The sequence below is a fragment of the Thamnophis elegans genome, chromosome Z, assembly GCF_009769535.1.
Source record: "Thamnophis elegans isolate rThaEle1 chromosome Z, rThaEle1.pri, whole genome shotgun sequence".
Taxonomy (NCBI): domain Eukaryota; kingdom Metazoa; phylum Chordata; class Lepidosauria; order Squamata; family Colubridae; genus Thamnophis; species Thamnophis elegans.
In genome coordinates this window covers 49,923,714-49,949,400 of record NC_045558.1, presented here as the reverse complement: position 1 = coordinate 49,949,400, position 25,687 = coordinate 49,923,714, and the positions used below count along the sequence as shown (strand labels likewise).

Sequence of the window (25,687 nt, the reverse complement as noted above, 5' to 3'; positions counted from 1 at the left end):
TTAAGATTATACAAAGATGCATTTATTTAAATGTCTTTACTTTGTAAGAGTTGTATTGTATACTTTTCTCCTTACCTGCCTTGCTATTCTGGTACCTGACATACTGTCCAGCTTCTTGTTTTAAAATAATGTTTAATCTTAAATCTCTTTTAAGTTGGCAATATTTTTCTCCATCCATAGCTTTAGGAAAATAACATATTGAACTATAAACCTGTGTGTTATGTGCATTTATCTAATAATATATGATTCACTGTGTCACACAAATGAAAAAGATTGGGTTAATACAATAGACTATGAGTCATCTAACTATAGCCAGGTGTGCTGTACAAAGTTTTGATAATTAGGATGAGTTGTGAGATTTTATGTTTATTATTAGTGTGTGCTGCAGCATCACTTCTGTGAATAAGTTTTTAAAAAGTCTTGCACAGAAACTCCAAGTTCCGTGACTTTATATAATGCCTGCTTCTTTTATAATTATACCTAATGTAGTATGTTATCTACTGTTAAGTAATAAAAGCACAGATCAATATTTTTCAGACTTCTCAATTATCAGCATTTCATATGTTACTGATATTTTAAAAAGTGCTAGCCTAGGGTTTCCTATGAAATGAATAACTTTAATACAGTTTTTTCAGGAAAATAATACCCGATTATCAAGGAAAATATCATTTATATTATCCAATTATTAAGTAATGAATAAATAACAATTCTCTTAAAACATATCAGTGTTGGTTAGTGCTATGCTAACAAAATAAGGGAACTGCCAGTTTCAATCATTGCAAGATGTACTGGCCAAAATAAAAACAATTATTCCTTATTTCTAGTGATTTTGTAAAAAATCATATTGATTTTTGTGAAATATGCTAAATAGCAGCTGGCTTGAGTATCTTGATCTAGCGAGGAAGGGGGGGGGGACTTGCTTTTGAAAGAAAGCTCTAGTGAACATTACATAGATAGAGCCGTTGAGGACACATTAGTGCTTGAATAACTTCACAATAACTCTGTAAATAATGCACACTTTAAAATTATGATACAATTTTTGCAGACATCAAATCATTTTCAATATAATACTAACATACAATAAGTTTGTAATAAAGAAGAAAAAAATATGGAACCTAGGTAACAGAAATTCAATTTATTAATCAAAGTCTGCCACCTTGTGGTGGAACATTATTATTCTGATGATGTTATACTAGTTTGGGTAATAAAACATCTGCAAGAAAACAACCAAGCTCAGATATAACCAAGGACCCCTTTTTGTTATCCTAAAATAATATGACTGAAACATAATAAAATATGTTATTTAGTTAAAATAGATTAAGAGTAGAAATATAAAGCTGCTGAAAAATATTTTGTTCCATTAAAATTTTCATACAATAAAATGGCACTTTCCATAAATATCTGTTAAATTTCAGTTAAATTAAACATGAATTGCATTCTACTGCATGTTGCATAATTTCTTGGCTATTTAGGTGTTTTTCTTGGTACTATTTTGAATTTAAATTAACGATGCATCACTACAATGGATAAATCACTATTCGGGTCAATTCTATAAATATTTGTCATCCACATATTCACCAATATTAATTAATTAATATCTTTGAACATGCATAAATCTGCAGTTACTTGTTTTTTAGCCCAATTTAATTTTTTGGTCCTTCAATAGGAATGTTTAATTAATTGCAATTTACATCCCATCTATTTAAAAATTTGAGATACCTCATGAGCCATATACATGTTTCCTTAAAAAAAAATTAGCTCTTCGTGTTCTTGATTTGCTGCAGATTTTTACCATTGTGGTGGTAATTGGTTCCTGCTCTGGCAGATTACTGTGGTCTGCTATCAGGTCCTGCAGCCAGTTTGCACTAGTGTTATGTGTTTTCTCTTTCTCCTATATGTTCTTCAAGTATTATTTCAGTTTCTGCTGTTCTTCCAGTACTGTTCAGTTTCTGACTCTACTGTTCTGCAATAAAATTGGGAGTATACCTTGGATAGTTTTTTGGAAAACAGGGCATTCATCTTATTGGTCTCTGCATCTCTAAACAATGGGTGGAAACTAATCCAAAAGAAAAGCAACTAGAACTAAGGAGAAATTTCCTAACAGTGAAATCAATTAACTAGTGGAACGGCTTGCCTTCAGAAGTTGTGGTTGCTCCATCACTGGAGGCTTTTAAGAATAGACTGGAGAGCCACTTATCTGGAACGGTGCAGGGTCTCCTGCTTGGGCAGGGGATTGGACTCCAAGGCCCTTCTAATTCTGCTATTCTGTTATTCTCTAGTGTTTCTCCTTAACCTGGTAGCCAGTGCTGTAAGCCTTTGTTTTGCAATTTTGAGGGCTTCAAATGGAGTCAGGTTCTTGGATTTTTTTGGTAGCCAAGCTTTACTTCACTCACTTCTGTTTGAATTGCCTTAATCTTAACCACTAATATCATTTTTCAGAGTGGATATATTGATAATGTAGGTATCAGCTGGGATTTGAACCCCAGTCTCCCCCATCAAAGACAGTTTTCTAACCACTATGCTATTTAGCTGCTACAACAGTGTATATATAAAATTTATTTAAAATTTATTTTACTAAAATTGAAGAAAAATCACCCAATGTTTTTAATTAGACAATCCAAAGGTTCCTAGTACCTGAAAAAGAGTTAATAGGCAATTTCCAAAACTGATTATAAATGGAAATACGTGAATCCTGTGCCCATAAAGGTGCTGAAAATATTTGAGTGAAAATGGCATTTCTTCATCTCCCAGACCAATCAGAGACTTCTGTCTTGCAGTCTCCTGATGAAAAGCAACTGCCTGGAGAACTTGTAGTCAATTTCAGTATTAGAAAATCAGATATATTAAAGGATATTTGTAAGCATCCAACGGTGCAGGGTCTCCTGCTTGGGCAGGGGATTGGACTCCAAGGCCCTTCTAATTCTGCTATTCTGTTATTCTCTAGTGTTTCTCCTTAATCTGGTAGCCAGTGCTATAAGCCTTTGTTTTGCAATTTTGAGGGCTTCAAATGGAGGCAGGTTTTTGGATTTTAATTTTAAGTTAATTTTAAGAGTGTCTTCTATTATAAATAGTGTCTTCTGAAAATATTATGGAAGAGAAACAAGTTTCATCAGACAAGACTGAGACTGACCTAAAAGTGGGTTTAAAAATGACAAGCTATAAAAATGATAGGGAAAAAGCTGTTACATTGATTATAAATGTCTTAACTATTAAATGGCTGATGTGTTAACTATTAAAAGAGATATAACAAAAGAAATAACAAACAAAAGATGAATAACTTTTCTATATTAAATTTAAAAAGGACACATTGAATTTAAAGAATTTTGTGATGGGAGAAAATGAAAAGAAATAAAGTTCTAGGGTTATTTGAAGGAATTATAGATTAAGGTTGTTAAAAATAAATGGAAGAAGTATAAGATTGGTTTATTTGATCAAGGTTAAAATAGATTCATTGTTATCTCTGGTAACCTTCAATGGACATTTGCTGATCAGACTTTAAGGACTTGATTATAGGTAAGTAATGAGATATGACGAGAAGAGATAATTTTTTGTAGTTTAAGAAAAAATAAAATGCATAGAATTGTATACTTATTGTGATGAAAGGGGAAGTCAATTTTTCTATTCTTTTGTTTTTCTGTACTACATATTGGTCTTTAGCCCTATTAATTAAAGTATATAAAGCTAAGATTACCCATATGCTTTTGTATGGAACAGAAGTTTGGTATCTATATTCGACCACAGCATTAGAACAAACACAGTCCCAGCACTTGAGATGTATTTGGGATGTAGACCTAAGGACATCTGCTGCAGAGCTGAATTGGGATTTATACAATTCATGTGCTATCCAAAATTAGAGCATATAACTACTGGCACAAAATTAACAAAATGGAAACTGATAGACTCCCAAGTTATGCTTATAGAGCAGATAAAATCACAATCACAAATCTCTTGGATCACTAAACTGATACATTTTGTAAGTGGCTGTGACCCTCCTGTCTCTTGCGTAACAGGGAAACAAGCTAAAAAAAGAGCGGCCCAAAGAATTAAAGATATAGAAGTGCAAAATGATATAGCTATCCTTAGTAAGGTTGGTAACTTGAAATGGCTGAACAAATACAAGTATACTTTTAAAATAGACAGCTATTTAAAGTTACAACTGCTAAAATATCTTAGGGAGATATTTATGCGAGTTTTACACAAGGGTCAGATACAGGAGATTCCATTCTATACCCTATAATGGACGTCTCTGCATTTGCAGAGTGGCAGAGGTGTCAGGGTTCTAAGTAACAACCCCAATGAAAGAAGACTCTGAGGCTAGAAGTTCCTCAAAGTTCAATTTTATTAGAGATGTCATATTGGCACATTTGGGAAAACCTCAACCAAAAGAAAGTCAAAGTCCCTCCCCCTGCGCCCACATGTTCATCACATAATCCAATCACTCTACTGTTCTAACTGGAGATGCTCCTCAGTCATGCCACTCCAGCTGCAGGCTGAATAACTCCCAAAGAAAAGAATGTTGTTATGGCTCTATATCTCTACCATTCCATGTAATCCCCTCTCCCCGTTTCCCACAGCCCTAAGTGTGGCAGTCCTAAAGTTCCAAAGAAAAAGATGGCCTCCAGAGCTGACAAGAGGTAGAATACCTGGCTCACATCCTATTTGAGTATTGCTTGTATAACAGGGTGAGAGACAGGTACCTCGGTCTATATATTAAACCAGGGTTGTCAAACTCCCAACCTGCGAGCCGGATGCTTCATGCACTGGCCAGATCCATGCCCAGTTTAGCAAAGAAGAAAAAAGTTCTAATACATCACATAACTCCATCATGACGGCATGAGTTTGACACCTTTGTACTACACCAATGATCCATTGGGGACCCCGTAACAAAACAACTTACCAAATGTGCAGCCAGAATTTGAAAATAACATTTAATACAGCACAGCACTTGAACAAAATGGTTTGGCTGAGATCAGCATATGTAGGGATGACACTGAAATATAATTTTATCATATTTCATTTATCCATATATTAAATTATTGTATTTTATTCCAATTCCATTTTAAACAGTTATCAGATTTTAGTAATAATTTGGGTTTGGAACTCTACACTTTGATATGGTCCATGGGCTAATCAATAAAGTAAACTAGCTATATCCTTAATCTTTCTTTTTTGCACTATTCTCCCCAAACTTTTTAGTCTTTTCTTTTTATCCTTTTGGTTTGCATATTTTTATTGTAATATTTATTAAATTTACACAAAAAGATTTTGCATATAATCATCCACTAATCTTCATCATCTTCAGACACAATGACAAATAATTGGGGGGTGGTGGAGGTGTTAGTTTAGACACACAAGATTGGGAATAACAGCTTACTAGCTACAGTATATGGCTTTAACTTGAAGAGCATATACTTAATGTGAGGTTTTAAATGGCCAGGTCTAAAGGTTTCCCTTTAAGGCAAATATTTTATAATGCAAGCAATATTATGAAATGCTAAAATTATACTTGTTAATGTTTCACTTAATATGTGAGTTTAAAAAAAGCATCACAAATAAACAGAAACCTCAGACAAGAGATTGTGAGCAATGGCAGAGTAGGTAAAATGTAAAGAAGAATATACAAGATAATCACATTTCATTGTGATCAGCATGCATCTGTTGCTTCTGTGGTTAAATAATTGTCATTGCAAGACAGTTCATGTCTCTAAAATAAAAGAGAAGCAGCAAAAATAAAACAAAACAACAAAAAACAAATGAACAAAGCAGCCTGGCAATTTGAATATCAGTTCATTCTCTGCCTAAGATGGGGAGTATTACCATATTTTTCAGAATACAAGATGCACCGGAGTTTAAGACGCACCAAGGTTTTGAAGAGGAAATTCTTTTTAAAAAGTTTTTACATTCTGCCAACCTCCCAAAAATGGGCTTTTTTCCTTCAAAAAAAGGGGCATGAATAGCCCTTAGGAGGCTTGTAGAATGTTCCTGGAGTGGGGGGTGGGGGCAAAAAAATGGCCTGTTTTTTGCAAAAACAGCCCTGTTTTTCGCAAAAACAGCCCTGTTTTTCGCAAAAATGGGCGTTTTTATAAAAAAAAAAGGACACTAGGAAGCTTATAGAGTGCTCCTGGGGGATGGGGAGGCAAAATTGAGCAAAAAAACGGCCCATTTTTTGCTCATTTCTGCCCTCCCCAGTCCCCAGGAGCTCTCTGAAAGCCTCCTACAAGCTATGCACGGCTATTTGGTGAAGGGATCGGGTTTCAGGAGGCAAAAAAATGCTGTATTCAGTGTATAAGACGCACCCAGATTTTCAGCCTCTTTTCTGAGGGAAAAAGGTGCATCTTATACTCCAAAAATATGGTAATTTCCTGGCAAATATATGAATAAACAAAACAGCAAAAAAGTAACATTTTAAAATATTTTATTCTAGCTCATTTCCTGATGATGAAAAAACAGGGTTTTTCATTTATTTTCCCGTGTCTCCCCATTCCAACTTTGGTACAGTTCAACCAGCTTACTTGATCTAAATTAATATATGAACAGAAAGAGATACAGAGAAGGAAAGGCACATATCAACAGTTCAGTGGTGGGATTCAAATAATTTAACAACCGGTTTTCTGCCCTAATGACCAGCTGGGTAGGCATGGCCCGGTGGTCATGTGACCATGTGGGTGTAGCCAACTCAAAGTCACTCACGTCGATGGGTGCTTTGCTTTAGCTGTTACAATGTAATAAGGGTTAACCAGAGAGGCAGTTTCTGTAAGCAGGGCAATAAAGATTAGGCTAGAAACAACAACAGAATGTTTCCTTCCTGACTGCCTTACAGGATTAGCCCTGTAAAGTGGAAAAAAACCAAAAGGAGATTTCTTCCAACAACCTATTCTCCAAACTGCTTAGAAAGTTAACAGGTTCTCCTGAATAGGTGCAAACTGGCTGGATCCCACCACTGCAACAGTTAAACAGCCCATATCAAATAGGGTGTTGTTTTTTTTAAATACTGGGAGATGCTGCATCCCAGAAGTGTCCAATATTTTCTGTGGCGTTCAAGCTACTCCAGTATCCTTATATATGGGAGATACTGTGTTGTCTTCAATGTTGAAATAAAATTCAATGTTCAGCCAAATTCTGTACATATTGTAGTATTAGAACAAAGCCAACTTTTCTGCCCCTAAGATAGGAAGAACTTTTTCAACTGTAGCTGAACCCGAAGTTCTAGAAGTTGGCTATTTCTATTTTAAATGTTCTCCTGAAAATGTCACATATTTATTATATTCATGACTATTAGCCAGTAGAGTTCAATTAAGCTGGTACAGTTGAAGCTAAACAATTTTTTCCCATGCATTCTGAAAATTGAAAAGATTCTAGTATATGGAAGAAACAACAATAAATACAAATATATTTTGTAAATCAATTTCAATATTTTTCTGTATTTCCATTAATAAAATGGAAAGTGGCTGAGAAATCAATTCTAAAGCTTATAACGATTGGCCCTGAATTTGATAAAAGAAGGAAATAGTAGTCTTGCAATGTTGCATAACAAGAAAATGAGGCTAAGAAGAGAAGGAAAGAAAGAATAAAAGATGACATTGTTCAAAAGATCAGAGAGGATAGAAAACCATTTATTGCTAGGCAGACATGGCAGAAATAAGATGAGATTTAAGGGCACTTCTCAAATTACTAAGTGATTGACAGGAGATTTAGCTACAGAAAAGATAATCCAATAAAAGGAAAAACCTTTATTGAACTAAAGGGAAAAAGCATTAAAGATTTGAGCAGCTTTTTTATGCCACCAAAACTAATACACAATTTTGATAACATAGAAAAGGTTATAGAACTTGACATTCACTCTTTAAAAACTGCTTCTGAATGTTGAATATTAAAAAGGTGAAAGAACATCATAGTTCAACTGCTAAACATTAGTATGCAACTAACTTCATAACACTACTCTGCTTTCTCAAAAGGCATTGGACGGAAGCTACAATCAAAATGTTCTCAGAAGTCGTGCAAATATCTATATAAATTAATTTAGGATTATCAAGGTTTAAATTCCAAAAAAATTACTTTTCAGAACCATATTGACTTTGACATTACATTTATTTAAGGAACAATATCCAAAGAAAGTTGTGGTTGATCTAGTCAAATATTACTAGATTAACATTTTTATTCAAATATTTATTTATTTTATTTTTGCTTTAATTTATATTTTTTTCCATATCAAATATGATTTAATTTTGGAAGAGAAGGTGTACTTCTTTTCCATTATCAAAAGCTGGTTAGGGGCAGAATGGAGGGTGTCCCCATCTCTGAAATGCACCACTTTATGGGTGTAGTACCAGTCATGACTTTAGAGCAAAAATAGGGATATGACTTGTTATCCATGAATTTCAACTGTGGAAGGTTCAGAAAACAAGCACACCCAGAAGAACTTGCTCTAACTTTATTGTAAGGCGACATTAACAGTATCATCCAAATCTGAAAAATACATCTCTCTTCTTCACCCTTATAGTCCAAGAAACTAGGGAGACGATCTTTTCTCTGATATTTTTATCCCACATTTTCACTGCTGCTTGTCTGACTGTTGTTTAGTCTATGGCTCTTCCACCTGTCTCCCTTGTAATTTCTACATACAATTACAATGACTCTCTGGTGGTCTTTAGGGACATTGTGCCAGACATACTGTAATTCATAACTAGATGTGAAATTCCCTTTGTGAGATTGGTCATAGGCCATAGTCTACTGTTTGTTTGTTTACCTTCCTTTCTTTAGCATAAAGCCATTCCTGCCAGAGTACCTTGAATCTGTGGCCAATGTGACAATTGAAAACCATCACCTCTGTGAGGGATATGGGCTGTTTAAAAATGTGGTAGATAAAATAAATAACATTTGTTGATGGAGTTCCCCAGACTTATGTTGCTGAGAGACTTAAACCTGGTTTCATTGGACCTGGATTCAGAGGTTGCTTGAAATTCATGGCCACCATGACAATTGTGGATCTGATCTAATTTATTAATGGTCCAACTTACAATGGAAATCACTCACTAAATCTGGTTTTGTCCTGGGGCAATGGCAGAGTGATTTGGCTTTGGAGGAAGTTAACATCATTCCTTTGGTGATTCCTCTCATTCCAGGAAGAAGGGAATAAAATCCAGAGGGCAAAAGGGTAGCAAAGTTTAAATAGTTTGGTTGGGAGTTAAGAAGGATCCTCTGTAGCAGTTCTCAGATTATACCTACAGTATGGTGATGCAAATAGTTGCTTTACTTTGGCAAAATTTATGTCTACAGATTGAGAACAGTAAAAGAAACTTTTCAGAAGTACTGTAATTCTATATGTCCTTTTGGTTCTTGGGCCTAACAATTCCCTTTGCCATAACTTCCAATGGAGTATATATTAAGCATATAAATTGAATAAGGGGAGAGTATATAATCTTGTCTGATTCTTTTCGCAACTTTGAGCCAACCTATTTCATCATGTTCCTTCCAACTTGTGATTTTCTATCCTATGTACAGATTTTTCATGAGTACAATGAGTTGTTTTGAGTTTCCTATTTTTCATAAGCATATCACACTACTTGACAGTATAATTGAAGGCCTTTCTTTAATCAATGAAGGACATATTGACCTCTTTTTAGTATCATTTCTTAATTATGCAGTATGCATCAGCAATAATGCTATTTTCGCCTTTTCTAAAACCACCCTAAATATATAGCACAACTCTTTCATGTATGACTCTAATCTGCTCTGGATTATCCTAAGAATTATTTATCTAGCACATGAAGAATTTATTGAATGGTGAGTCAAGATTCCTTGGGACCCAAACCACTAACATTAATTTATTATCAGTTTTTAGTAAATGACAGACACACAAACCAAACTGATAATTCATAGCTTGTTAGTACATCAATAGTGTGGCTTTTTAAGCAAAAAGATAAGAGGCAGCCTATGAATTTAAACAATTTAATGATTTAACCAGAGGTTTTTTTTAAAATCCTACCTTAAATGAACTAGAATAAGGATCAATGTATTTTATGGCAGTCCAACTCCTGGAATGGGGATTCCCCAGAAACTCTACATGATGACTTTCAACATCTCCATTAAAATCATATTTCACATACTGTCCATCAATTGGATCAGGAGAAAGAATGGCAGGCCATCTAAAAATAAAATATTTTCAAAAATAAGTCCAGAGAAAAATAAAACATATGGCTCTATGCTATATTGAGGAAGTAACATGTTTGGAGACATATCAACAAGATACTTATTGAGTAACCATTATAGCAATTGTAAGTAAGAGAGAAAAAGCAAACAGAAGGTAATAGGAAATGAAAGAGACCATCCTGTGCTTATAAAACCTTGCTAAGAATGGAAGATGAGTAGTTTTTCAGAATATAAAGTGGTTATTGTTTCTAACATACACTTTCCTACTGAAACCAACTGGGAACTCTAATTAGTGGATTTAGAGGATACACAGACCCACTATCTTGTGCTCCACTTTCATGGGCTTGCACTGACTTCTGTGATGGACTCTCTGAATTGCATTCACCCTATGAATTTGCATATTAAGACTGCTGTTAATTTGACCTCTTGTCAGAAATCCCAAAATGATATAACTATATTTCCTATATTTCCCATGTTTTTTCAACAAATGTAGAGGCAATATTTATGTTTATCAAAAATATTTTCTTTTACTAACCACAATTCTTTTTCATAAATATATTGTTCTGACATATTTTGGTTTATAGTGATATCAATACCACCTAGACTTATATACCACTTCATAGTACTGTTGAAAGAAATGTCCTTCTGGGTTCAGCTCCAAGTGGGGAAGAAGACACTGGAGGCATGGAGGCTGCTTGGAAAGATGGTTTATTGTTGGACAGGGCCACATGGCTTGAGCCCTGACCAGAAAAGGTGATCACATGTTTCAATGTTGATGGAGAAGAAGAGAGAAGGGCTGAGGAAGGGGCTTGCTAGGCTTTTATACCCTGTTCAGTCCCACCTCTCTGTTTCCTGTTCCTGTGTAAGAAATGTATTCTGACTGGTTGTCAGACTCCCATGGTGCCATGCAGGGGGCTACTCTCTAGGCTGTGATGAGTTCTCAGTTGCCTTGTGGTCAGTTGAGTAATATCCCTTCCCCCTACAGCTGCACTGAGGAGAAGTCTTTATTATGTAAAGTGGGCTAGCTTGGCCATCTTAATGGCCCATTAGCTGGGGATGGGCAGAAAGCTATAGGCAACTATTGTCTTTTAAAACATGTTTCTTTTCACATCCAGAGAAATATTCTGCCTTTTCAATATTTCCTAGGATATTTCATTTTTCTGGGAGAGGGCTGGATGATAACTTCCTACAGTACTTTATAGCCCTCTCTAAGCATTTTAAAGAGTCAGCATATTGGCCCCAACAATATAGGTCTTCATTTTACTAACTTCAGAAGGATGGAAGGTTGAGTCAATCTTGAGCTGGTCAGAACTGAACTCCTGACAGTGAGCAGTGAATTAGTTTGCAATACTGCATTCTAATCACTGTGCCACCACGGTTTATATTACAAAGTATTGGAGAACTGTAATGGAAGCTAAATAGAAAATCATTATGTTCCCTAAGGTTTAAGAACATTTGTAATCTTTATCACAACAATTTTTTTTAAATTATCTGTAATTAATGCTTAACTTATTAAAACCTTACCTTGGCCATGTTTTCATTTTTGCCAGAACCAAGCTTCCTAATTGAAACTTTGAATAAATAAATTTTAATCCATGTTTTTGAAATTGAGACTCCTTGGGAAAATATTCTTCAGCAACAGAACATTTATTAAACTGTGGATCAATATTCATATAGCAGTACCATGGTGCATTAGAATCAATATTTCCTACATCATTTTGCAGTAACAGTCTCCATTTTAAACAGCTCCTGTTCTCACATTGTATCCACACTTTACCTATGTAAAAATTATTTTCTTTTACAGAATCCATATAACAGTTCTTTACTCTTCTAGTTTGTAGAATATTTGTTCCCTCTGAAACATAAAAACAAAAAACTATATTAAACATAAATCAAATTTTCATGAACATTGTATTTCTGTAAAAACTCTTTAATAATAATAAAACACTAGCTACTCTCAAAAATAAGTATAGTTAACTTCTACAGCTTGAGAAAAATACAGTGGCTATATGGGTAAAAATTATACTTAATTTATGAAAACATGTACAGGTAGCTCTCAATTATAACTTAGTATAAGCAATACAGACAGTTCTCATGTACAGGTAGTTCTCAACTATAATTTACAATCCACAATTATGTGGATTATGATTGTAAATTGTTGCAGGAATTAGATAAGTTACCATTTTTAACACTTTTCCTGTGGCAATCATTAAGCATGAAGAGGCGAATCTTTAGGAATGGAGATTTTGTATCCATTCAGAAAGACTGGGCCACTCTATTCATAAGCAAAGGGAAACTAGAAACTCCAAATAAGCAACACAATAGGAAAGGAGCCAAATCTGACAAGATTAGCTCAAACAAAACACCTAGGATTTGCTTTTCCCCTTTTGCCTATAGAGCCAGCTATGATTCCATAGGAATCTGGCAACAGCCATTAAAATATTAAATGGAATATTCTTGCACAGGAACAGCCATCTCAATCACAAAGCCTCAAAGCATGCATAAAAGCCCACCTACTCTTTTGTCAGCTACCCTAGAAACATGCTGCTGTCATTGAAATTTCTGGCTAACAAATAAACAGAGACCTTCTTTCCTGCAGCCTGCCTCCATTTTATTTCAGTGTCTTTCTCTTAGCTTGGAATTGGACTTGGTTTTTCTTCCAATGCTATCCGGAGCTATTTCAAGTTCTATAATGAGAAAAATCCTCACACAAGGGAACAAAGTAAAAAGGGAATTTGAAAACTAAGAATATTGGAATTTAATAGACTAGCCTTGTGTACAGAAAAAGTAGAAATTTACAGAATAATGTTGCTCTGATGCCTACTGTCTTGACTGGGTTTCTTAGAAGGAGCTGTCAAAAATGAAGCCATTATTTTCCTTGCTAGAGTGACTGATACTCTGAGCCCAGAAAGAAAGTTTTAGGCAATAGTTCTTTCTAATAAGAAAAAGACACATTAAATTGACTCTACAGCTAAGGTGGCTTCATTCAATTCAGGAATGATTCAGATATCTCCTGTAGAGCAATCTCAGGTTACCAGCTTCAGGCTAAAGATACAACTTACTAATGATACCTGCTTCCTACTGTTTCTTCCCTAACCTGTTAGTTGCACCATCTTTTTACCGCAGCTCACTGCTTTTTTACTAAATTTTATTGCACATGATTTTACAGTGGCACTAGATTTTCTACATTACTTTAAAGGCAATGCAAATAAATCACATGGCATCTATGACAAATGTCTGTTCGTCCTTATACAAATCAAGCATGGAATGGAATAGAATAGACTAATTCTTTATTGGCCATGCGTGATTGGACAAACCAGGAATTAAAGATGAATAATATCCATACATTTGAGTTTGATATCCTATGAATAATATTGTTTTCTACTTTTACATTTTGGCAAAAAATAAATTTTTGCTTTAAAATATTTTGGTTCATTGGAATGTGACTATATTTTTGTACAAAATTCATCTTTATTTATTTTGACCTTAGATTACTTCCTGCAATTAATATCAGCTTCTGAAAGTTCAGTGATGAAATCATAACATGTATTTATGAATACATGTATGAATGCATGTAGGTATGTGTATTATGTGACATATACATATCATATATCTCAGAATGAATTATATATCTCAGAATGTCATATACACTACACTATATTATTCTGACATATATGTTCACATGTAATATACATACAGAATGTTGATGCATATTGTTTTATATATTTTAAACTTATCTGAAAAGATTTAATTCTAAAATGAAGCCTACAGATTATATTACATAAATTGATGTTTGTCCATATGTAGTTTTCTATAATTTAACATCTTCAACAGAAACTCTTTTCCCACTTCCTTCTCAATTGAAAAGTGTTTGATATTGCTTCAATTGTGAAATGATTTCCCAAACATGTAAACATGTAAAACATGTAAAAGCTATCTTTGTAACATTTTAATTCCAACCATATACAACACTTTAATCTAAAAGTTGTACTGATGACCAATTTTAAGCCAATGATTTTATATAGGCGAAGAATAGATGGGCAATTGCAATCTTTCAAGCTTCCAAATGTCATCAGCCTTAAAAACAGATGCAAAATATACAATTTTTAGTAATAATATTGCCTCAGAATTATTTTTTATTGTTTTTCCTCTTTTTAGGTTAATTTTTGTTTTTTGATCAATTATTGTAGATGTAGTTGTTGAGGGACTTCTTCACGTGTGCAGTAAGCTGTTGCTTTATCTGATTGGTTTCATTTTCTTTTGTTCAATGCACTGACAACGCTGTTATTAAATTTCTGTACAATTCATGCATATGATATGAACAAATAGAAGGCTGCTATTTCGCAGCGAGAAAACGAAATAGACTGCCAGCAAACTTTTCTCCTCTGAGGGGAAATAAAGACCATACCTCACCACGCGAGGTAGTTCCGTAGCATTCCGACAAAACCGCCGGCAACGACGGACTACATTTCCCTTCTCTCGTTTTCTCCCCCCTCCCCCCCCCTACTGCATGCCGGGAACAGAACTGCCCCAGAAGAGAATTGCCGGGGCGGGTTTCGGTTCTACGGTGTCGCAAAATTAGTGAGGAGACTACGAATCCCGGCATGCCTCGCTACTGATACCCATTTCCCCCACTGAAGTGGGAGGTTATTGCCTGTACACGTTACTGTCATGTGAGATGATGGAAGTCAGAGATTCCTGGTGAGTCTGAGGGAGTGAAGGGAGGAAACAGAAAGAAAGGTATCGTGCAGCAGCGGGGAACTTTGGTTGAAGTTACATCTGCTTCTGGGCTGCGGGGAGAAGATGAGGAGTCTAAGCTAAAGTGGCCTCCCTTTCTTGCCCCCCCTTCCTCCCGCAGCGACCCTGTCCTGTTAACTGGTGCGTACGGAGACGAAAGGGCCCCGCCCACTTCTGCCGCGAGCTTGCTGGCTGCAGGTAACTCTTTGCATTCCGCAGCGTCTTCCCTCCTGTTGGCCTCTCTTCCCTGGCCCGTCAATCTAGGGGCGTCAATCAAGTTTCCAAGAAAAAGGCCATGGTCGCTTGGCCTATTTCTCCCAAGCAAAATAGTGGCCCCAATTTGGGATGGGTTAGCTCAGCACTGGCCAGTGTTTTGTTCACTTAGCCACTGAGTTTCCAGCACTCGTTATTGAATTAACCCATTGATTGGTTTTGTAGAATTTATTGAACCACAAACTGACCATGAGATCTACATGTGAATAACATACAGCAAGGTCAACATAACCAACCTTGGCATTTTGTGCAAATTCCTGTGCTGGGTTTTATCGAATAAAATATATTACAGGAACTGAGTCTTTTATTTTAACAAGTCGTGCTGCCGTGTATGCATGCACAAGATTGCAATTTTCCTTTATGTTGAAAATAATTGCTTAACTATTGCTAATTGTTTTTTTCCAGAAATGAGAGAATTTCTTTTAGGTGGACTGTTAGTCTGATACACAAAATACTAAAGGCCAAGCATGTATTCCTTTTCCTTTTATTTATGAGAATTCAGATTCTCTATTTTTTTGTTTATAAATCACATTTATAGCTGCCTAGAATTGTTATGAGTTGAGCAATCTATAAATGTGATTTATAAATAAACTTCCTTGAAACATCTCTGTGAATGTCTAGAGCTTTCAGTTTTGACATGTCCTTGTCCTTGCATGTACTTAGAACTGAATCTTTGTTATTTTAATTTGATTGTTAATGAAAGAATAAGGAGAAATAGAATGAAAAATATCTGACAGCATTTCAGAAAGGGAAGTATGCTATCCATTTATGGAAGTTATCAGGGATAATCAGACCAGATAATATGTCCTTTTGTTCAGTTACCTCAACATGACCAATAGCAATGTACATTTCAAATAAAAGATGCAAGAAAATGTCAGTGCTGTTTGTGAATAGGCACAGTTAAGCTTTGCAGAATAAATTGTAGGTTGGGATAAGCACTCAGTTTGGAATATAGCTATACCTCATTTAGTGATGGTCTCATTTAGTGACTCTTTGCAGTTACAGTGGTGATGCAATCAATCTTCACATTTATGATATTTGTAAATCTCTAAAGCAAAGGTAAGCCAAAGCAAGATTTTAAACACAGTTGTGATTTTACTTAGTGATTGCTTCGCCTAATGACTGAGCTGCCAGGTCCAGTTGTGGTCAAAAATGACTTGTATTTGACAAAGGAATGGGCAAAGGCTTTCTGCCTTTTTACTTTTGGTATGAAGGAAGTTACAATAAGTGGGAATATATGGTAACCAAGAGTGGAATTGAAAGCTAGAGATGTATGAATACCCAAAGCTTAATTTTAAGGAATTTCTACCTTTTTTAAAGTACTGTTATCTAAATGCTTCAACATATGTGTTATTTTGAGATTTGTTTGTTTAATGACTTAAGACAATTTAATTGATTCCTCATTCCTATTATTTTTTAATATTTTAAATCTAACTTTGGTTCTTTTAAGTTTCACTGTTACATAAGAAGCCTTAGGAATTACTGGGATGCTTTTTTAGTTTATATATTCCATGCTTATCTATATCTCCTCCTTTAGTTTCTAACAACAGAATTAGAACCAAAATGACAGCACCTTCTCATTAAATAATGAGAAGAATAACTTTAAAAATAATTAATGCGTTATATTTATTGAAAAAAATCTGAGACTGGAGACACGGAAAAGCTTATTTGAAAGTTAGGTTAAACAGTCAGAATTAGATGAACATATTCAAGATTTGGTTTACTCTCTGATACTACATAAAGATAAATTCTGTTGTACATCTTTCTGTAAAATTTTGAGGATATCTGTTCTTCTCTAACCTACCTGCTTAGTACTTGACCTGTTACAGTACAAGTTTAAATGTCTCATTATATAGAATCTTCTTCCTAAAAATGTATTTTCAAACCCAACTCTTTGAGTTGATTCTTTTGTATGAAAGGATCACTTTTAGGTACCTATAATGTTCCTTTTTATAAATTCTCTTCAAAAAGTCAGTCTTCACCAGCTATCGCATTGATTGAGTATTCATGAAAGAAGTATTAAGAAAATATATGTGGCTACCCAACACATAGTGATCCTGGGTGGCTTACAAAAACAAAAGGCCCAGTACAAAACCAATAAACCTCAACTTTCTTGGTGACAATAATTTAGATATTCTTCTGAAGGCAATATATAATTAACATGGTCATCACCAAAACAGCCAGAATGACATAGTAATCAAGATATTATCGTAAATAGAAGAGACCCAAGTTTAAGTCCACCATAGATGTGTAAGGGCTTACTGAAACCATGCCAATTTTGCTCCCTCTCTCAACTCACCTCTTCTGGAAAAAAGAGTCATATATATGTCTATGGAAATTCACAATTATCTGGGTCATGGTTGTCCCATTGGTGCTTTTCAAAAGGCTTCTCATCCAAGAAGCTTCTTCAGTTCTGACTGAATGCTGAATGAATAGAACATTTTATATTCTTTGCAATCATCTGGCTGTTAGTGTTCGCTATCTGAGAATCATTGAGGTCACTTGGGGGGAAGTTAATCTATATTCTCAGGGTCACCTGAATCAGAGTGCAAATGAGTGTGGAACCTTCCTGGAACGGCTGAAAGGACTGTATTGAGGCCTGGTGGTGGGTGATGTCTTGTCCTTCCCCTTCTGTTGAGAAAGGATTATTAAATTTTAACATAGATGACTTTTTGGGCCATTTTTCAAGCCAAGTCAAAGGGATCATTTTATTTATTTTATTTGTCAATTGTTTACAAGATAATAGGTATAAGAATAAACATGAATGTCAATGAAATGGGTATGAATAAGTGGGGACAGTAGGGACAGGGACTGTAGGCACGATGGTGCGCTTATGCACACCCCTTAAAGACCTCTTAGGAATGGGGTGAGGTCAACAGTAAACAGTCTAAAATTAAAGTTTTCGGGGTTTGGGGAAGAAACCACAGTGTCAGGTAGTGCATTCCAGACATGACAACTCTGTTACTGAAGTCATATTTTTTGCAATCAAGTTTGGAGCAGTTTACATTGTGTTTGTATCTGTTGTGTGCTCTTATATTATTGCGGTTGAAGTTGAAGTAGTCGTTGAACCGTAAGATGTTGTAGCGGATAATTTTGTGTACTACACTTAAGTCCAACCGTAGGCAGCATAGTTTTAGGGTCAGTGATAGTGAACTTTTTTTGGTTCACATGCCAAAAGTGGGGGGAGTGCAAGGGGGTTGTGCTCAGGTGTGCCATACATGTGCATGCTTCCCCCCTCTGTGCACATGCATGCGACCAGCCCTCCCCCTGCTTTTGGCACTCTTATTGCCCTCCCCAGGATTCAGAGGCTTTCTAGGAGCCTGGAGAGTGCAAAAACAGCCTCCATGCCCCCCCCCCCCCCGGAAGCCTCCGGAGGGCGAAAAACCAGCCCTACGGGCAAACCGAAAGTTCAGAAACGGACTTCTGGTTTGCTCGTAGGGGTGTTTTCCGCCCTGCAGAGGGTTCAGGGAAGCTTCCGGAGGGCGGAAAATTGCCTCAAAAGAAGGCCTGACTTCAGCTGGCCAGTGCATGCATGTGCACTGGCGTTGACAGGGCAACGACTCGCATGCCTTGACAAATGGCTTCACATTCCATCTGTGGCATGCGTGCCATAGGTTCGCCATCACTGTCCTAGGTTGTCTAAGCCCAAAATTTCAAGTCTGGTAATATAGGGTATTCTGTTGCAAGCAGAGGAATGTAGTATTCTTCTGGTGAAATACTCCTGGACTCGCTCAATTGTATTAATGTCCAATATACAGTGCTGATTCCAGACAGATGAGCTGTATTCGAGGGTCTGGCAAAGGTTTTATATGCCCTAGTTAGCAATATGATGTTACCAGAGGAGAAGCTTCATAAGATTAGGTTAATAACTCTTAATGCCATTTTATGGATATTCCTTCTCTGAAAGCTAACAATATATCTAAAATTTAAGACAAGAATTGATGCTAAATGGAAATTAATGTAACTTACTCAAAGGGGAAAGTGTCAGCAACTTTTGTAAGTCTGTGCTTAAAGCCTTTGGATGAAATGCCATTATCCAATATTGCTAAACCAAACTGAAATAGCTCTTTTTCAATACTTTTGTAACAATACTTTTTAGTGGGATTAGCTTTTAAGTGGATGTTTTTGTTGAATATATATTTTACTTCCACATATTCTGGTTATATACTTTTAAATTTTTAAATTTTGAGGGTTTAATTATTATTTTTTTACATTTCAGTTATATTTTATATTGCTGTTACATTTGAATGAAATCTAGATTTTCTTCCAAATACTTTATCTTTAAGGTGGGTAGTCTCTTACATTTTCTGAAAACTGGTTAATAGAAATATATTGATTTTTTTAAAAAAAATCTTCTTTGAAGGGCATTATCACATTGTTTTTCCTTCAGTGTCATTTTTCAATATGATACGTAGTGAAAATATACTGAAATGTGAAAATGAGATGATAAATAAAACTTCAACAGTACATTAACATTCCATAAATCCAAATTGTGCTCTTCCTTTTCAAAATAGCCATCTTTAAGTAGAAATTTTAGGAAAAGGAGTTTTTGGGAAAGTTGCTCAGGTTCCATTACATCTACACTTTAGAAGAATGGCATGAAAGCAAAGAACAGATAAATCTGTTCCTATGTTCCTATTTCCAATTCTTCTCCGGAATGTTGGAAGGCGTGCCAAAGCAGATGGTAGAAGGGTGAGTAGCAGGAAGAGTAGAAGATTAAGAGGCAATCCTGTTGTTCTATGGAAGATAATTCAAATAGGATTGGATGTAGCCCAATATTTTGTCAGAATTGCAAAACTCCAACAAATGCCATGTATGTATGTATGTATGTATGTATGTATGTATGTATGTATGTATGTATGTACGTACTTAGTGAATGCTTAACAATATTGTTATTATTTTTATTTAGCTATCATGGAAGAACTAGCTGAGGATGACATTGATATCCTGAACCATGAGAAAGCAGACACTCATCACAGACAAGATGGACAATTTCCTACTCCAGTGTTTTCAGGAGAAGAATCAGTTGCTTCACATTTTGCCCTTGTCACTGCTTATGAAGATATTAAAAAGCGTTTGAAAGAGACAGAAAGAGAAAATTCTTTCTTAAAGAAAAGAGTAAGATTGTTAGAAGAAAAGGCAAGTATTTTTCTTTCAAGGTTATATCGTTCAATATTATTATTAAGTATGATTTTTAGAAACTAGATTTTATCTTAAGTAATGTGTAAAGTAATTAAGCACATGTGAAACAGATACATTCACTACTTGGAAGTCACTACCTGATACTTTTGGCTGGGACTAAGAAAATTTACTTGGTTTAACATTAAACACTTAATTGAAAGTATTTGAATAATGGTTAAGTCACATCTTGTTGTAATCTTTTAGCTTCTTGAATCTCATTTGGAAGAAGCAACAAGTTCTGTGGGTCGTGAGCAAGTTAACAAAGCTTATCAAGCATATCGGGAATCTTGTATTGAACGAGATAATCTGAAAAGTCAACTGGATAAAACGGTATGCTTTTGGAGTAGCATAAAAGAAAACAAGAATGTTGCATTAAATCTCATATAGAAAAATATTTTAACATTGTGTAACAAATTAAGTTTGGATCAGTGAAGACATTGAATATTATCTAGCAAAAGATAAGCATTAACTTTATATTCATTTGTATGTATGGATTTAAAATGAGTGTGTACCCTTTTTTAAACATCAAAACAACTCGATTAAGGAATACTTACATGTGGCTTAAATCATTCCTAGATTTTAAAAAATACTGAATTTCTGCATCCATCTTCATTGATATTTTCTCTTTTTTACAGTAACCCCATTTTCTCCTAATTGTTCTGATATTAAATGTATGAATTTGCTGTTTGAATGAATGAAAGTAATGTTCATATTAAAACATTGGTTGTCTAAGCGCCAGTGATTCAGTACAAATGACTACAGGTAGTCCTTGATTTACAACAACTCAATTAATGACCATTTGAAGTTACTTATTACCATTGCAGAATCTTCATGGTCACTTGATCAAAATTTAGACAGATTTAGATTTAGGCTTGTTATCTGGCTCATATCTATGACTTTGCTGTGTCTGTGGTTATGTGATCATCTTTTGCAACTTTCTGACAAGCAAAGTCAATGGGGAAGCCAGATTCACTTAACAACCATGTTACTAACCTAACAACTGCAGTGATTCACTTAACAACTATAGCAAGAAAGATCATAAAATGGGGCAAAACTCACTTAAAATGTCTCATTTAGTAATATAAATTTTGGGCTCAATTGTGGTAAGTCAAGGACTATCTTTTATATCTTTTTAAAAATTAAGTGGAGTGCAAAAACTTGATGAAAAATAGATTGAATGAAAAGCCGATGATCAATTTGGAAAGCATGCCAGCTAGCTGAGTTCAATGTGATGTATTATTTAATTAATTGATTATTAGTAATTAACAACATTTTTCTTCCCCCTAAAAGCAAAACATTTTCAGGATGCATGAAGGGTAATCATGTGCTATTTTCTTTTTCAACTGATAGTGCTTTTGAAACAGTAACAATAGTATAGTAATTTGGCCAGATCTTTATGAAGAACCAACTGATCTTTAGACTGAGACTTCAACTGGAATAATAATAAAGCCCTGATAATTTATATATTTCTCAAATTAGATGAAAGAGAACATGGAATATGTGAAAATCTTGAATGAGCAGTTGCAGTCTAAAGAAGTAGAACTTTTACAGCTAAGAACAGAAGTGGAAACTCAACAAGGTGCACTTTGTCTATCTGAGTGTATAAACAGTATCCATAAATGCCAAGTGCTATGACCTGCAATCCTTTTTTAAAGTTAATTTTTATGTAACTGAGAAATGGTTATTACTGGTGTGATATAATGTTCAGTAGTGATTAAAGTATTGGAAAGTATTGATTAAGACTGGGAGACCCAACTTCATATGTCAACAATGGAAGCTCACTGGGTGACTGTAACAGGATATAAAATCAACAAATAATGATAACAATGTATGCATCTTAGAGCAATTTCATAATGTGAGAATTTAGTGCAAAACATTTCTTTTGTCATAAAAATTTAGAAACATGTCTTAAGTTGGTACAAGAGCAACAGCCAAGCTGGTATAGGCTCCTCTCACTGGAGAGAGAATTCTAAGCCAATTCTAAGTAGGCCCATCTATAAGTAAAGAATTGGGCTCATTCTTATTGTACCTACGTAAAGATAAGGAAACTTTATACATCTCTAAACCACTGTGTTTTAGTCATCAAAACAAGGATTTAGTTGAGCCTGGAATAAACTGGGTTAATTTTACAGTTGGTAACATAGAAGCAATATGTTAAATCATGAAATGTCCCAGTTCTGCAATTTGTGATTGTATTTTGATCTAATTGCAGTTGCTGAACCATCTTTAAAGGCAGATTCAAAATTAGGAGCAATGTAATTCAGTAATGATTTCAATGTGGCTCACTAAACCCCACTTCTTTCTCATTAGATGGATTGAGGCTAGTGCACCAATCCATGCTTCAGAGATAGCTTAATTTTTTTAATAACAGCTTTGGTTTGGATATCCTAATATTGCAGACTTCTTATTGAGGTTTGTGTGGAATACAGTCTACTCAAGTACAAAATGACTGTTAATTTGGTCAAGAGAACCATTTATCACCCTAGCATTTTTTTTTGGGGGGGGGGGAGATTGAGATTCTATTTATTGACCACAAAAATTCATTATTGCATCCCTGCATCACTTAATGCTACCATAGCTTTACATGTATCATGAAAATATACAGTTAGGTGATACCCATATATATCTGATAAAACTCTGAAATATTTCAGCTCAATACATTCTATTCCAGTCTTGTGGTAGACAGAGCCAATTGAAACATTTTGCACTTCTCTACTTTATGATGCTTCACCCCAGAATTTTGATAGCTTCATTCAGAAATATCATATTGACATCTGAAACTCAGAAGAGGGCAAATTAAAGTGATTTCAGGCAACGAAGTCAATGTTTACCCAGCAGCTTTTCTGAACTTGGCTGTCAAAATAATTTAATTACATAAGCACAATGTCTCCAGTACCCAATCTAGAGATCCTGTACTGAAGAGTAGTATTACCCCAAACCATTAACAGTTCTGGAAATCATGCTTTGTTTTATAGATTAGAACAGAGTCAGTGCCAGACCTAAATATTAAGAGTGCTTAAAATAGATATGTCTTGTTTATATTATAGTATTTGAAGTTTTAAAAGAAACTATAAATTGAAACACTGCCCTAGAAACAAATCTGATGAAAGATTTGTGAAGAAAAAACCTTTTCAGTAGTAATTATATATTTGTCTTAAGATGGGGTAACTCTCTTCTCAAGAAACCATATTTTTAAAGACTTAGCTGAAAAATCTTTTTTTTTTCTTTTTTTTTTTTTTAAGAGAACTTTTTTATTTTTCTTTAAAAAAAACCAAACACAAATATGTCATCATTTGTCAATCATTAAGACATTGAAATACAATTTTTTTTGTTGTGTGTACCCCTCCCTCCCTCCACCCCCCCATCCCCCCTCCTCCTTCCCCCCCCGACTTCCCAGAACCCGTACACGGTATGGATTTTTAACTAACACAGTCTAAAATCTATTGAGAAAAAAGAAATAAAGAAATTAATGACATTCTAGATTGAACTTAGCTTCTTCTTACTGAACTAACTTTTAACAGTTTAAATCATTTCTGATCTTAACTGGAATTTCTTAGTCCCGTATTTATTTTGTATATAGTCAATCCATTTTTTCCAGTCTCGTTTATATCTCTCATTTGAATGATCTTTGAGATATGCCGATATTTTAGCCATTTCAGCTAAGTTTGTTACTTTCAATGTCCATTCTTGGATTGTAGGCAAGTCTTCCTTCTTCCAATATTGCGCCACCAACAGTCTTGCTGCAGTTATCAGGTGCAGAATCAAATTGGTCTCTACCACTGTAAAATCAGTACATATACCTAGTAAAAATAACTGAGGAATAAACTTTATCCTTTTTTTAAAAACATTTTGCATGACCCACCATATTTTTATCCAAAATGCCTTAACCTTTTGGCAGGTCCACCATATATGATAATATGTAGCATCGAGAGAACCACACCTCCAACATTTAGGCTGTACATTCGGATACATAGAAGCCAACTTTTTAGGATCTAAATGCCATCTATAAAACATCTTGTAAAAATTTTCTCTCAGATTTTGAGCTTGTGTAAATTTCACATTTCTTACCCAAATTCTTTCCCATGTATCCAACATTATTGGTTCCTCAATATTTTGAGCCCATTTTATCATACAATCTTTAACTAATTCTGTTTCCGAATCCATCTGTATTAATACATTATATATCCTCTTTATATGCATTAAGCTTTGATCTCTTATTTGTTTAAACAGATTATCCTCAACTTGAATAAAGCCAATTTTTTGATCTATTTTCCACCTAGCCTGTAATTGCCCATACTGGAACCATGTTTGAACTACCTTCTCCTCTTTTAATACCTCTAAAGATTTTAATTGTAATACCCCCCTTTCCGAGGTAAGAAGCTGTCTATAAGTAAATCTATCCTGTTTTTGTGCTGTATTCATATTTTCAATTGCATGTCTAGGAATTGCCCACATGGGTATCTTGTCATTTAATTTATATTGGTATTTCTTCCAAACCCGCAATAAAGCATTTCTCAAAATATGACTTTTAAAGTTCTTATCCAATTTTTTGTTGAATAACAGGTAAGCATGCCAACCAAATACCAGATCGTGTCCCTCAATGTTCAATATTCTATCATTGGTTAAATGAATCCAATCACTAATTACAGATAATGCCACTGCATCATAATATAGTTTTAAATTAGGTAGTTTCAATCCTCCTCTCTCGCGTACATCTTGCATTATTTTCATCTTTACCCTCGGCTTCTTTCCTGCCCACACAAATTTGTTGATACCCTTCTGCCATTCTAAAAGGTTCGCATCTTTTTTAAGTATAGGTAACATTTGGAAAAGAAATAAAAATTTTGGTAAAATGTTCATTTTCACTGCCGCTATCCTGCCCAGCAAAGATAAGTGCAATTTCTCCCATTTTTTCATCTCTGTCTGTATGCTATGCCAAAGTGGTTCATAATTATGCTTATATAATTTCCCATTTGAAGTTAAAATGTTAACTCCAAGATATTTGACTTTTTTAACTACCTCACATCCTAGCATCACTCCTAATTCTTCCTTTTGTTTAATATTCATATTTATAGCTAATATTTTGGTTTTTCCTAAGTTTATTTTAAAGCCAGACACTTGACCATATTGATTAATCGTATTCATTAAAACCATACTGGATTCCTGCGGTTGTTCCAATATTATGACCAAATCATCCGCAAAAGCGCGGACTCTATATTCTTGCTGCCTAATCTTGATCCCTTTTAAACCATCCAAGCCCCGTATTTTATTCAACAATACTTCCAAAGTTATAATAAACAATAATGGGGACAAAGGACAACCCTGTCTTGTACCTTTTCCAATTTGA

The 25,687-nt window shown here is 34.8% G+C and overlaps 2 protein-coding genes across 5 annotated transcripts in view; one reads left to right on the top strand and one right to left on the bottom strand.

The window, feature by feature from the left end:
- Positions 1 to 14,641, bottom strand: part of ZCWPW2 (zinc finger CW-type and PWWP domain containing 2) — a 37,603-nt gene extending 22,962 nt beyond the window's left edge. The window contains 3 exon segments of the mRNA XM_032237522.1: positions 9,986 to 10,145; positions 11,674 to 12,004; positions 14,558 to 14,641. Of these exon segments, the coding sequence (XP_032093413.1) occupies positions 9,986 to 10,145; positions 11,674 to 11,960 (447 nt within the window). The 5' untranslated portion in view covers positions 11,961 to 12,004; positions 14,558 to 14,641.
- Positions 14,642 to 14,751: 110 nt separating this feature from the next.
- The window catches only part of AZI2 (5-azacytidine induced 2), a 31,847-nt gene continuing 20,911 nt past the window's right edge, over positions 14,752 to 25,687 (top strand). Inside the window, exons 1-5 of one of the 4 annotated variants that reach the window (XM_032236778.1) lie at positions 14,790 to 14,850; positions 15,008 to 15,084; positions 20,069 to 20,298; positions 20,545 to 20,670; positions 21,820 to 21,919. In XM_032236778.1, coding sequence (XP_032092669.1) covers positions 14,828 to 14,850; positions 15,008 to 15,084; positions 20,069 to 20,298; positions 20,545 to 20,670; positions 21,820 to 21,919 — 556 coding nt within the window. In that variant the 5' untranslated portion in view covers positions 14,790 to 14,827. Of the gene's footprint in view, positions 14,890 to 15,007; positions 15,085 to 20,068; positions 20,299 to 20,544; positions 20,671 to 21,819; positions 21,920 to 25,687 lie in introns of all 4 variants that reach the window. The other 3 variants (XM_032236779.1, XM_032236780.1, XM_032236781.1) reach the window with 3 other exon arrangements.